The following is a 13,763-nucleotide window of genomic DNA, read 5'->3' as shown; positions in this document are numbered from 1 at the left end:
GAAAATTACGAGGGTAGAACATAATTGTGAATAAAGGTGAAGGTGTTTGAATTGCTAACTTCTGCCTCTGCCCAGATTATTTAACACTGTTGCATTACAAAAACAGGAGAACACCTCAAGAATTAGGACGGCAATGAGCGGAATTTTCGCTAACAAGCGATCGCTTAAAATTAAAGATAGTATAATTTTTTGCCGTATTTATTTATTAAATTATTCTATATCTTACTTATATATTATGTACTTAGTACTTATCACAATAACATTATTGCAAGTTGAAAGTGCTCCATACTTCAAGAATTAAATATCTATGGTAAAAAACCAGCGTTGATCTAACTACTAGCTTAGCTTAGCCAAAAGATTGTGTTTAACAAGATCAATCACATTATTTTGACTGAAAGCGTCAATCACTGCCTTCGTCAAACAAAGACTACTGGTAGCACCGTCTATTTCATCATCATCCAACACTCTCTCTGTATTCGCATACTTTTTGAGATTCCCCTTCAACATATTAATCAGCTCAGTATTGGAGATGTTTGAGGCGATTTCCAACTTATTTTCCGGGTTTTCGACCAGCGCTTTGAGATCAAATTCCTCTGTTTCTGGTAAATCTGTATCACTCTCACGTGTTTTCTGCCTTTTTACGCGTCTAACCCGTCTCCTTTTATCCATATATGTGTTCGCTACAGTTTCTAGTTGAAGAAACAGCACTGCGAGTGGTGTGTCTACTATGTCATCCTGAAAGACGTTTAATGTTACCAAATGATATAACATGGCAATTGGTCGGTGGGTTTTTCGACAAAACAATTAATTACCAGCAAGGTTAAGAGATGCAAAAATGTGTTTGCACAATTGCTTTAAAAATGTTAAATAAAACGCAAGCATAGTGTGCCATATTAGTGTTAATATTATAATAATTAGTATAAATTACGATAATGGTCAACAAATATTTAAATAACTAGCTAATAGAATATAGAAATCCTTCAGACCTTATTGTTGATGTAAAAAAATTATATCAATAGCAAAATTAGAAAAACCTCAAATAAATTTTCATTGTTTTTTTTTTATGTAATAGGAGGCAAACGGGCAGGAGGCTCACCTGATGTTAAGTGATACCGCCGCCCATGGACACTCACAATGCTAGAAGGCTCGCAAGTGCGCTGCCGGCCTTTCAGGAATTGGTACGCTCTTTTCTTGAAGGACCCTAAGTCGAATTGGTTCGGAAATACTTCTGTGGGCAGCTGGTTCCACATAGTGGTGGTTTTAGGTGATGTTAAAAACAATTAAATAATAGCAAAGTCAACACACAGAAATAAACATTAGTATACTTAACGAAAGCATTATAATTGTCTTTAGATCGGCAATATCATCCAAAAATTACAAACGCTGAAAAAATATAAAAAGCGAGGAACAAAGCTAAAACACTAGAAAATATTAATTACATACTCATCCCTCACCATACTCATAGCTAAAATAAAACTAATTAAAGCGATGACTAATTATTGGCATAAAACATTGCAGCAATAATGCACCTGCATATCATTTCACACTTAATAAAAATAAACAACTCATAACAAATGTTAAATACAGCAAAAGTTACTTGTAGTGGTGAAACTTCGCTAGATTTAAATATTACAAACAACACTTTGCATGCTCGTAGTGTTACTAACAGCACGACTATTTGAATGAATTAGCTATTTTAGTTTTAAATACAACCATAGATCACTGCGTTTTATTTTGTATTCAAAAATTATTTAGTGGCATTATTCCTTTGTTTTGTTGTGTAGACTGTGGTCATATAATTTCTGATTTCCCGCCAAGATATGTGACTAGTATATTGAATACTCTAGTCATACTCATCTCTAATAAATTTTAATAATTACTATAGGATATCTAGTATATACACTCGTATAACTAACTTGAACATTGCCAAAACCAAACTGTGTTGGGTAACAATGCCAAGGAATTGGATAACATGGAGACAGCAAGCTAAGAGTAAAAACAATTACCTCATTTGGATTGACAAGCATTTTAGCAGTCTCGAGAGGCAAATCCTTACACATCTGGGCAATAAATATTTTTATAAGAGCCTCTGATACATGTGCTGATGGATCTCTTTCCTGAAGAAGAAATTTCTAGACTTATTATCTGTTGGCCATAGCTAATATAACAAATATATTGTGATAGTAATTATTGAAAAAATAATAATATTTAAAACATATTGTACATAAAGTTGTGTACCTTGTAACCCTAATGTGGCATAAGGCAGATATACTTATTATCTTATACATTTGCAATATTTAGATTATAGGTAAGAAGTTACTCTTCAATTGTTGTTCCCCTGGAAATCTTAGTTTGGCACCTATGGTGCATGTACCATAGATTCCAAATTAATTCATAGTTAGCCACAAAACAATTATGATACTTTAAAAGGCTTGGGCAACATGTCAGAAGCCATCTTCTGAGGTTTTGAGATATCACATAGAAAATAAAATTGGTATAACAAAAGAACTAATCATTATGTGAAAATATCCACTACTGCCTTAATATTGTAATTTTGACAATAAATTATTTAAATTAATTAACTTACATGGGGAAGCCACATATTTAGGGTAATGTTAACAGGGTCAATATTTTGAACATAATGCCACCAGCCTCTTGGAACTAAAAGAGCATCACCAGCCGAAAGTACAACAGTACGGCCACCGGTCAAACCTTAAAAATACATATATTTTTTAAATATTTTAGTATAAATAAAGTAAGCTTACCCCTTAACTACAATAGCAATAACTAGGTTTTTTTGTGAACCAAAATGTAATGTGCTCATAAAATATTTAAGCTGATCAAATCATTATTGAAGTTACAAATCTGCATACCATTAAATGGCTCCAAATTATGGGGACAATAAAAATTTAATTCACTATATACACTTGATTCTTCATATGGAACTCTAGTTGGCTTCAATCCTCCAGATTCAGGAGGAAACAGAATCCATTGTTTTCTGAAATTTTAAAATCCATAAACATCTTTTTATTACAATATCCTGTTACAAATAACAACAAAGATCACATATATCATTAATTTAGTCTGGCGGAGTGAAATAAAAAAAAAATTAAGGTTCTAAGTAATATTTAGTTAAGTTATTTTGTTACTAACTTTCCGTGGACTTGTGCTATAATATTGTACCCATATGTGTCCTGATGTGCTGGAGTGTGCGAACCATCACTACCCACCCAAAGGGTTGTATCTGCAGGCCCCTTATCATAACCAAACTGCTTCCAGTTTAGTTCCTTAAAAATTGAAACATTTTCTTATATATTAATTACTGTTTTTTCACTTTACTTTAACTAATTAAAGTTTCGTAAACATAACTTAATACAACGGACCAAATGTGCATGTAAGTGCAGAGTTCACACTACTAAGTTATGAAAAATCCCATAATAACGTAAACATATACCTTTGACAATTCGCTATCTCCATCAAACCACTGATGCAGATATTTATAGTCGAAATACATCCACTCAGAACTATTTGCTAAGTTGTCAACAAAAGCCTTAAAAGTCATTTTCTTCATCGTGCATTTTCTTTCCCAACAAGGTTCGTCTGATATAAAGTCCTTCCTCATACATCGAAACGGCAACTCTTTATCTCCAAAAACTTGAATCCATTTCTCTAGATTCCACTGACATATAGCCCAATTGTTTACAAAATTTCGAAAAATAAGAGGAACAGTTACATTGGATGTTAAATTTCGTACTACATCTTCACTCGGTTTTAGAGACATTCTGCCCAAAAAGTTTACTTGAACTGCAAAACGGAGCAACTGCCACTTTACTAAAGAATTTTACAACTGTTCAATATAATAAGAATGTTGAATAATAAATGCAATGATGCATTACATCACCATTACAGTCGTCTAACAGTTTCTCTTATCCTCCTATTAGAGTAATTAATAGCTAGGTAGGGAAAATAATAGTGTTAATTATCTCATTGAGAATTTGAGACATAGAAATCAGGAAATATTTTATTTTTTTATTCTATTCTAGAATCTAACGTAAAGCGGTTCTCACCAAAACAAATACATACACATTTTAAATTTTAGAAACATCAAGCAAGTGTCAATTGCCATTTATAAAATGTCGTTGTATGTCAATATGCACTAGTATTTAAAACTTAAAAGTGGTCTGTGTGCCGTCTATTGTGCTTTAAACAAGAAATATAAGCGCGGGATTTTCAAATAACAATTCATTGCATAATTATATTAATTCCTCTAGCTCCAGTGGGATATTATGAACAGTACAGTCATATATTAATAAGAGGTGTGAAGTATCAGCCGGGGTAAATGACTGAGTCTCCTCAATGTGTAAAATGTACTGCATTTCTTGCAACGAAGTGTTAATAAATAATAAAAATTAAATTTTAAAAATATCTTTATCATTATACCAAAGATTGATACAATAAGGGTTCAAAGTACCTTTGTACATGCAAATGCAAATTTATACAAATAAATAGTTACGAATTATCGTTTCTATAAGGGTAAAAATTACGAGAGATATGAAGTTACGTACTTAATTAAAATACGTTACATACATTAAGAAAACTTTAATTTCAAAAGTACAATATAAAACTGCATGTACAAATAATTCTTATTCTATATTATCAATATGCTCAGAGACACAATGCCAGTTAGCTCACAAAATTTTAAAGAGACACTTTTTTAATGAGTTTTAAAATTGTCTTTTGTTGGTCAAAGCCTTTTTGAAGAATTAGCAGTGACATAGGTGGAACAAACAAATATAAAACTATAGGTTTTAGAAATTCTAAATGACTAGACAATTATTGTAAATAAAATGAGATTAAATCATTTCAATCTTTAGGAGTTTCTTAAAAAATATACCTTATATATATTATGTATATATATAAGGTATATTTTTTTTAAACATTTAATCATTAGGAATTTATGTTAAGATAATTTATACTTGTAATTTTATATAAAAAATTACAATGATAATATTGTATTACATTTTTAATAGACTCCTTAGTGTTTTGTTTGTTTTTTAAATATTTTAAATTACAGTTTTTAATATTGAGATTAATTTAAGTTTTATGTTGGAGTACTGGCAAGTCTTCATTGCAGTAATACTGTAATAAGTTGTTATTTCTTAAGCATGATATTGCTCTCTCCTCCCAATCATTATTGTTTACAACTCTTGGGCTAGGGTGAGGTAAGTAGATAACCTGGAAATATATATTTTAATTAGTTACTGCTAGGTTATGGTCAAAACAGGGCCTGAAGGGTACAAGTGAACAACATACATTCATTCTCACTCTAATCAATATTGGGACAGATACCTTAACATTTTTAAGCAGAATATACTGTGAAATAGCCTTCTGTGCTCTTACTAAACAGAACCTTCCGATAGCAACAACAGTTTCAACTCCATACAGTCTCAATACATTTGCAAATACAAGATCTCCAATATTATAAAGAGATTCCATTTGTGACATCTGGAAAAAAATTATATTAGTATTTTATCTCTTAAACTGAAATGTTTTAATATAATAGGCGTCCATGCGTCGGGTTGTCTCTCTCCCTAAAATATGGCGAGGGGGCCGATGGCTGGCCATGCGTCATACTCGTGAACGGGTGCTACTTGTGGTGACTGGTCGTACTTGAATTCGTGTATGCGGTGATGTTAATTATTTCGACCATGTGTTTACGTGTTGTTCCCACGAGAATGTAAGTGCGTGCACCTATTTCACCATGCCTCCTGCTGATAGGGGACAAGTCTTTGTTTTTATTTATGTTATTATTATTAATTACTTAAAATGTCATGTGGAACATGGTGTAATGGTTGGAGCTCCTTACAAACGTTGTGTAAAAAAAAAAACATGGCGATTAAAAAGAGTGGCGGAGAGTTTATTGCCAGTTCTTCTCTTCCGTTCTACGCCCTTGATTTGAGAACTGGCAGTAAATGTAAAATTAGAAGCATTAATATTTATTTCTACTACAATATCATTGTCATGCATCTTTATCACTTTCTATCTTAACTTGTTATTGTTGTATTAAACATAATTTTAAATTATATGTTTAAAAGTACCAAGTTTCTTGCACTATGTAATATTATTTTTTCTTACTTTATTTGCCTGGAAGAGAATGTTTGACGGCAACAAGACCATTTACCCTATTTAATTGTTAAATTATAACTTTTTTTAAATCCTTATATTTATAGAGTGTATTGTGTATTGTTGGGGTTTGAAGCTTATAAAGTATTTTACAATATTCATACCTATCAAGTTAAATATAACATAAAATATTTTACTTTGAAATCAGCTGGTGTAATATTGCATCCTTTGCTGTTCATCCACTGTTGGTTAATATAGTTATAGACAAGACTTGTCTCAAAAAAAACTTCTGGAAAACCACACAATTTTTTGAATAGACCCCAAAATCTTTTGCCACTGACCTGCAATTACAATTACATACATTAAAGCTTTCAAACATAACAATTCACATGAGAACTGAGTTCATTAAGTACTGACCGAGTATTATTTCAATTTGCAATAAAAAATAAGAAATTATTAATATAATATTGCACCAATGTTTTTTTTATTTTAAATAAAAATGATAAAGGATACCTCTGTCCTAGTACAATCAAAACCCCTAACTGGGCGAGCAGCATTTTCCTCTAAGGGCTTTCCAACACACCCTTCAATACCAAGCCAATCACGGACTGAGGATATTTCTCCAAAAGGTACCTACAAGTTTAATTATTCTTGGATAATACAAAATCAACTAGATTTTTAATAAGAAGTATGTACTTTTTCATTTACTTTAAATTACAAAAAATCATATAACTATGACATTGTATAACTTAATGTTCTGAAACATTTTAAGAAAATATAATGTTTAAAAGAATATAAAAGAATTCACATACTCCTGTTTGTGACATTCCCCATGGACCAGGATTCATACCAAAGAACATTATCTTCTTTTTTGTATTACAATATTTTCTAATATACATTTCAAAAGTATCTCTAGCATAGATGGTAGGATTGTATACATGTGTAACTGTTTCTGGCAGTTTGATGTTTTTAAGAGATTCATTGTAGTCACCTATTATTTTTAAAAATTCCTCACAAATGTCATCGTCGTTATCTTCAACCTCTTCAGATCGATAACTTTGCGGAGATGCGAAAAAAGCTGAAACTATCTTGTCGGTATCACTCATCCTGTGATTAATAACAATAAATAATTGATATGAGATTGAACCGTTGAGACTCCTTAAACTTCTCTGAGAATGTTTAACATACAAATATATTTCAGCACGCTCATAAAATATTAAATTAAATAATATATTGTATTATGTTGATTAATCAGTTTATAATTAGTATTTTATACGAAAATACAGTAATATTATTTTGTGCGCAAAATGTAATATTATTTTTGTTTTTATTTTTCTTCAAGATCCCTGTGATAGTATCTTCTATAGTGTTAAGCCAAATTTCTAAAGCCTGCTGACTGCTACAGACTCTCGCCGCTCGCGATCCGCCTCGCCACGAATATTGGCTACTTGAGGCTGCACGGGTGTGATCTACAGTCTACACTATCGCTATATTTATTATTTATTTAATCGCTACATCTATAGACGAGATCGACGCGATTGAAATGACTGCGTTAGCTACTTTATGTGCCCAGTGCTCACCAATATTATAACACCTTGCGTTTATATCACAAATACAATTAAAAAACATCTTATCATTGCAGTATAAATATAATTTAATTCAAGCCTTTTCTTTTTTAGGTGTCCTCTAAAAGTCAGCATTAATTATGTTTTTTTTAGTTTTCAGCTTCTGTATTTAAATATTTATTGTAATCATTCATGATAAAAAAACACGGCCGTCCTTACAATGCAGTAGCAAACAACAAACTACAAAGTGTTACGGCTAACCTCATAACTGTTAAGTGAGCACTGAGTACTGACTACGAGTAAAGGCCGATTTACATTATCTTAGTGTTTAGGAGAGTGCTTTATTACAACTTGAAAGGCAAGTTCTTTAGTGCTTTAGTCCGTTGCGAGTGAACGTTTACATTTCTTCCAGTAGAGTATCATTACAGCGCCACAATGAACGCGCAACGACGTCGGCAAATACGCTCTATTCTACGCAAAATACACACTGTAGTTATGGAACAAATAGAAGACGAGATTTTATTCGAAATAAATAAACTAAATATAAATAATAAACAAAATAGCTTCTTTTAAGGCAGTGTATGCCGAATGCCTAGCCTGTTTGTTTTTGTATAAATTGTTTTTAACGTTCCACAAACATTCGTGAATAACATAATATTCAGACACAAATTTGATAGTTGTATCTTCCGACCATTTAGCCATCTTTAAAAATCAAAAAAACACGCACGCGTTTCACGGCACTTATGCACTCTCCTAAAGATTTGACTAAATTACGTGTTTACACACAACGAGGGAAGATCTCGGGGGGTGCGCGGGCGCGGGAGGGGTATCACTTGAAACAAAAATAAAAAGCGATTCTATTTTGATTCAACTTGAAAGTCAAGTAGAACCGTACTAATGCAAGTAGCGTTTACATGTTTCAACTAAAGTACTATCCTAAAGCACTCTCCTAAACACTAAGATAATGTAAATCGGCCTTTACTGTTATGAGTCACTAGTGAGTTAGTGACTAGTGAGTAGTGACTACTGAGCACTGAGCATTGAGCAAGCGCTGCGCTGCGCGACTCGCCCCCTGCGTCCTTTGACTCGTGAACCAAAAATAATAAAAAGGCGGAGAGGTGACGACTGACGAGGCTTCAGCAGAGTTCAGATTACGGCATATCATAATATTATAGTAGATAGTGCATACAATCAAAGAACTTTACTTTAATAATTGTCTTTGATACTAAAAGCTACCGAGTAGGGCGAGTACTGTTAAAAATTATAATGTTATTACCCAGTGCGTAGTCGATAGCATGTCGTGTCCGCGACTTTGACTGCTTTAATTTCGTTTAAAAAGGTCGGCAATCGGCATTGTTGGAATCATTCGTACAGTTTGCATGGTTTCGTCGCCATTATCCTAAAATTAGATTTTTATGAAACAAAACTTAAGATCTATTTAATACTATTTTATAGGAATGGGTCCGCTAAATATAAATGGAGTGTAGCCTGTGTAACATACACAGAAAGACAAATAAATTATTATTTTCATATAACATTAGTTATAATAATTTCATGTACAGACATAAATAACGAAATTGTCTGTAACGAACACATAACACTGTGTTCTGTGTTCGTTATAGACTTATAGATTAGATTCTGGCGGGAACCTTGAAAAAGCGCGGTTGTCTTTAAACTTTAATTTTAAATTTTTTCTATAAATAGTGATTTTTTTATAGTTAAAGTGATTTTAAATATTGCTATTAGCTGCTGAAAAGCACAATACCAATGGAGGTAAACGAGGGGGGCGGGTCTCACCCGCCCGCCTCAATAAAACGGCCAAGGCCTACGGATGAAGGAGGAGGCGTAGGCGCTGGACGATCGGACTGCGGCGATGAGCGAGATGCGTATCTGCCCTATTACAAACCGAACTATAAAAGACTTTATCCGGAAAACTCAACCAACACAGACTTTAAAGTGTATGTGGAATCCACAAACGACGATAGATTGGGCAACAAGAGCCCTATATATTTAAATCATATTTTCGCAATGGACATAAAAGGTGTGACGGGCATTCAGAGGGTGAATGCCAATAAAATAGCAGTATTATTCAAGCAGTATAATACGGCAAATAATTTTATTAACAATACCACTTTTCTGACAAAATATGATATGAAGGCGTTCATACCGGCAGCGCAAATTGAAAAAACCGGCATCATTAGATTTGTTCCAGCGAACATCTCTAACAAAGAACTATATACTAGACTTTCATCAATATATGAAATAGTGGCAATAAGAAGGTTTACAAAGAAGGTAGGACAAGAGCGCATTGCATTGCAAACTGTAAGCATCACTTTCTTATCTAATGTACTGCCTAATAATGTACAATACGATCTATTCTCGTACAGAGTTTTCGAATACATTCCACCTTTACTACAGTGCTATAGGTGTTTTAAATTTAATCATTCAGCTAAGATTTGTAATGGGAAACAAAGATGTAGTATTTGCGGAGGTGAACACTTGTATAAGCAATGTGATAAACCAACTGAGATCAGCTGCATAAATTGCAGTGGGCCTCATCTTGCGATTTCTAGATTATGTCCTATCAAAATAAAGAAGATTAGTGAAAAGAAAAGCAACATTTCTTATGCAAGTGTTGCCTTAACAAAACAAGTTACCACCAATGAAACAGATTTCCCTCCACTTCCTCCACCAAAACCACAACTTGTAAATAGTAATGTTATTGTAAATAAGTCTCTAAATATCTCTGCAAATAAGTCGGATGTAAATAAAGTTAAAACAGTCCCTTCTAAGGACCTTAAAAATCTAATAATTTCCAACAACGATGTACTTATGGCCCTAGTGCAGACGTTGGTGGAATTAGCCAATAAAGATGACAGTACACCCACGAATATGAAAACTATAAAAGATGCATTATTAAAAAATTTAACATAATGGATTGTGTAGGGCCTAGTTCTACACAATCCAAGCTACGTATTGTTCAGTTTAATATTCAAAGTGCAAATAGTAAAAAACCTTTATTAATTCAATTTTTAAAACAACAAAATATTGATATTTGCCTTCTAAATGAGACATGGTTTAAAGATAATAATTTTAAAATACCAGGATATAATATTTACAACAAAAATTCAAACAATGCACATAATGGAGTTGCAATACTAATAAAACCATACCTTAAGTATAATATATTAAATACTAGATTTTATGAAGATATACAAACAGTTGGTGTATCTGTATCAACTGGACATAGTAATTTAACAATTCTCTGTATATACTGTCCACCTTCAAGTGGACGTATACAATTTAATAGACTCCGTTACATTATTAATGATTTAAAGCCCATATTTATGAGTGGTGACTTTAATGCTCATCATATTGCATTTGGTTGTCAGTCAACCAAAAGTAGAGGTCAGGAGTTATTTAATTTAATTGATGACTTAGATTTGTGTATTTTAAATGATGGTAGACCTACAACCTTAAATCGCCCTAGACAAACTGCTTCTGCCATTGATGTAAGCTTCATTAGTGGCAGCCTCGCACCACTATGTGAATGGTCTGTACATGATGATACAATGGGAAGTTACCATTATCCAACAATAACAGAGATTTCATTAGATATAGATAAATATCATCTCAATTCCCCTGTAGATAGGTTTATATATAAAAGAGCTGACTGGGAAACATACACAGATCTTTCAAAAACAATGTTTAATGATTTGATACTTCAATCACATGATCCTATTTCAACATATAATAATTTCTGTTCTCATTTAGATACTCTTAAAGAAATGTCAATTCCAAAGCTCACTAAAACAAATACTTTCATAAGCAGACCACCATCTCCTTGGTGGAATTGTATATGTGAACAAAGTGTTATTGCTTCATATAATGCACTAAAACTATATAGAAAAGAACCTACTATTGAAAATTATATTAATTACAAAAGAAAAGATGCCCAGAAAAAGAGAACAATTTCAGAACAGAAAAAAATTGGATGGAATAACTTATGTAACACTTTTAATAGAAATACTCACATAAGTAAAATTTGGAATTTATTAAAAATGTTCAAAGGCATAAGACCTAAGAATAAATCATATACAGATGTGTTTATATCTCCACTCTTGGATAAATTATCAGATAAAAGCAACTTAATTGAAGTAGATCAACTGAACATTGTTTTTGAAATCAACAATGATAACCCAAATTCAAAATTTTTACTGGATCCATTTTCATGGTCTGAATTTTTAACAAGTTTGCAGTCTAGACGAAATACAACTCCTGGCTTAGATGATTATCCTTACATTGTAATTAAAAACTTAGATGTTTCTGCCCAAAAGTTGTTTCTTAACATCCTCAATTTGCTTTGGAGTAATAAATCTATTCCACAGTCATGGAAAACACAATGTGTTGTCCCAATACTTAAGCCCGACAAATGTCCTGAGTTTGCTAGTTCTTATAGACCAATTTCCTTGTCATCCTGTCTTGGTAAAATATTCGAAAATATGGTGAAAGTCCGTCTTGATTGGTATGTTGAATCTAAGTGTTTCATTCCACCTATACAATTTGGCTTCCGTAGAGGGCGTAGTAGTGCAGACAGTTTCACCTCTTTAATCTCTGACCTGAAAAATGCAAAACATAGAAAATTAAACACAGTTTGCGTATTCCTAGACGTTCAAAGTGCTTTTGACAGTGTTGATCCTGGTATACTAGTTCAAATCATGTCTAGGTTGGGTGTGCCCGGGCACTTATGTAAGTGGATTTTTAATTTTTTGAACAACAGAACAATCTATGCTAGGCATAACAATATTCTATATGGACCCAAATGTGCCTCGAGAGGTACAATGCAGGGTGCCACACTATCTCCATTACTGTACAATATATACACAAGTGAAATTTGTAAATATGTAAATAATAGGAATGTAAATATTTTACAATTTGCTGATGACATTGTATTATACAGTAGTAATTACAACTTAGAGATTGCAATAGATAATATGAACAAATCCTTATTTCAACTATTACAATATTATAATTATCGTTTACATTTAAAAATTAACCCATCTAAAAGTAGTGTTATGTTTTTTGGCAATGAAGCCTCAAATTCAAATATTATTTACAATAATGAAATTATAAATAGAGTCACTTCAAAGAAATTTTTAGGAATAATACTAGACCCAAAACTAACTTTTGAAGAACATATTAAATATATATCCAAAAATGCTCACAGAGGACTAAATGTTATGAGATCACTTTGTGGTGTAACATGGGGTGCAGACCCAAAAATATTGTCAATATTGTATAAAAGTATTGTTAGAAGTCACTTAGATTATAGCTCACTCGCTTATATGAATAGTTCTCATGTAAATAAATTAGACATATTGCAGAATAAGGCTTTAAGAATAATATCTGGTGCTATGTGCTCAACTCCCATAAGGGCCATGGAAGTTGAGACAAAAGTGATGCCTTTGATTTTGAGGCGAATCTTACTTGCTGAAAGATACTGTCTCAAATTAATAGCATCAAACAACACTCAAGTAATAAACAAAATTGTACCTTATATAGATAGATCCCCAAGAATACCGTTAACAACAGCACAAGGTCTAATATGTGGTAATTCTCCAACAATGTCCGATATATTTCTGGAAATAGACAATAGTTTTTCTAAAGTTAGAAAACAGTGTCCATGGCCATGTTACTCTTTCTCTTATCAGTGTATTTCACATCCAATTAATATAGTCCAACAGACAATAAACAATAATTCAGAAATGCTTCAATTTTTGGAGGAAAATACAATGTACTATGTTATCTACACTGATGGGAGCAAAGCAAGTGATTATGTACATGCTGCTCTATATGATCCACAAGCAAAATTTTCTTCAAGTTTTATTCTGCATGAACCCTGCTCTATATTTACGGCAGAGGCATATGCAGTGTATCAGGCATTAATGCGTATTCGCGAAATCAATAATATTAAATATTTTTTAATAATTTCTGATTCCTTGAGTTTGATAACAGCTTTAACTACCCTTACAGTTAAATTCAAGTCTAATTATATCCTTTACTTCATTAAACAAA

The 13,763-nt window shown here is 32.4% G+C and overlaps 2 protein-coding genes across 2 annotated transcripts; both read right to left on the bottom strand.

The window, feature by feature from the left end:
• Positions 1-182: 182 nt before the first annotated feature.
• Positions 183-4,078, bottom strand: LOC125052369 (HSPB1-associated protein 1). The gene is made up of 6 exons (XM_047653179.1): positions 3,455-4,078; positions 3,154-3,287; positions 2,874-2,998; positions 2,588-2,712; positions 2,007-2,117; positions 183-735 (listed from the first exon to the last, which is right to left on the bottom strand). The coding sequence occupies exons 1-6, from the start codon at positions 3,779-3,781 to the stop codon at positions 337-339; spliced, it is 1,221 nt and encodes a 406-aa protein (XP_047509135.1). The 5' UTR covers positions 3,782-4,078; the 3' UTR covers positions 183-336.
• Positions 4,079-5,009: 931 nt separating this feature from the next.
• LOC125053986 (single-strand selective monofunctional uracil DNA glycosylase) lies at positions 5,010-7,422 on the bottom strand. Its single transcript, XM_047655633.1, has 5 exons — positions 6,936-7,422; positions 6,637-6,756; positions 6,321-6,464; positions 5,350-5,505; positions 5,010-5,235 (listed from the first exon to the last, which is right to left on the bottom strand). Exons 1-5 carry the CDS (start codon positions 7,227-7,229, stop codon positions 5,095-5,097), a joined length of 855 nt encoding a protein of 284 aa, XP_047511589.1. The 5' UTR covers positions 7,230-7,422; the 3' UTR covers positions 5,010-5,094.
• Between the last annotated feature and the right edge of the window lie 6,341 nt (positions 7,423-13,763).

The sequence above is a fragment of the Pieris napi genome, chromosome 1 (assembly GCF_905475465.1).
Source record: "Pieris napi chromosome 1, ilPieNapi1.2, whole genome shotgun sequence".
In the NCBI taxonomy this organism is placed as follows: domain Eukaryota; kingdom Metazoa; phylum Arthropoda; class Insecta; order Lepidoptera; family Pieridae; genus Pieris; species Pieris napi.
Note: the sequence above shows the minus strand (reverse complement) of the source record. Positions and strands in the feature narration are given on the sequence as shown.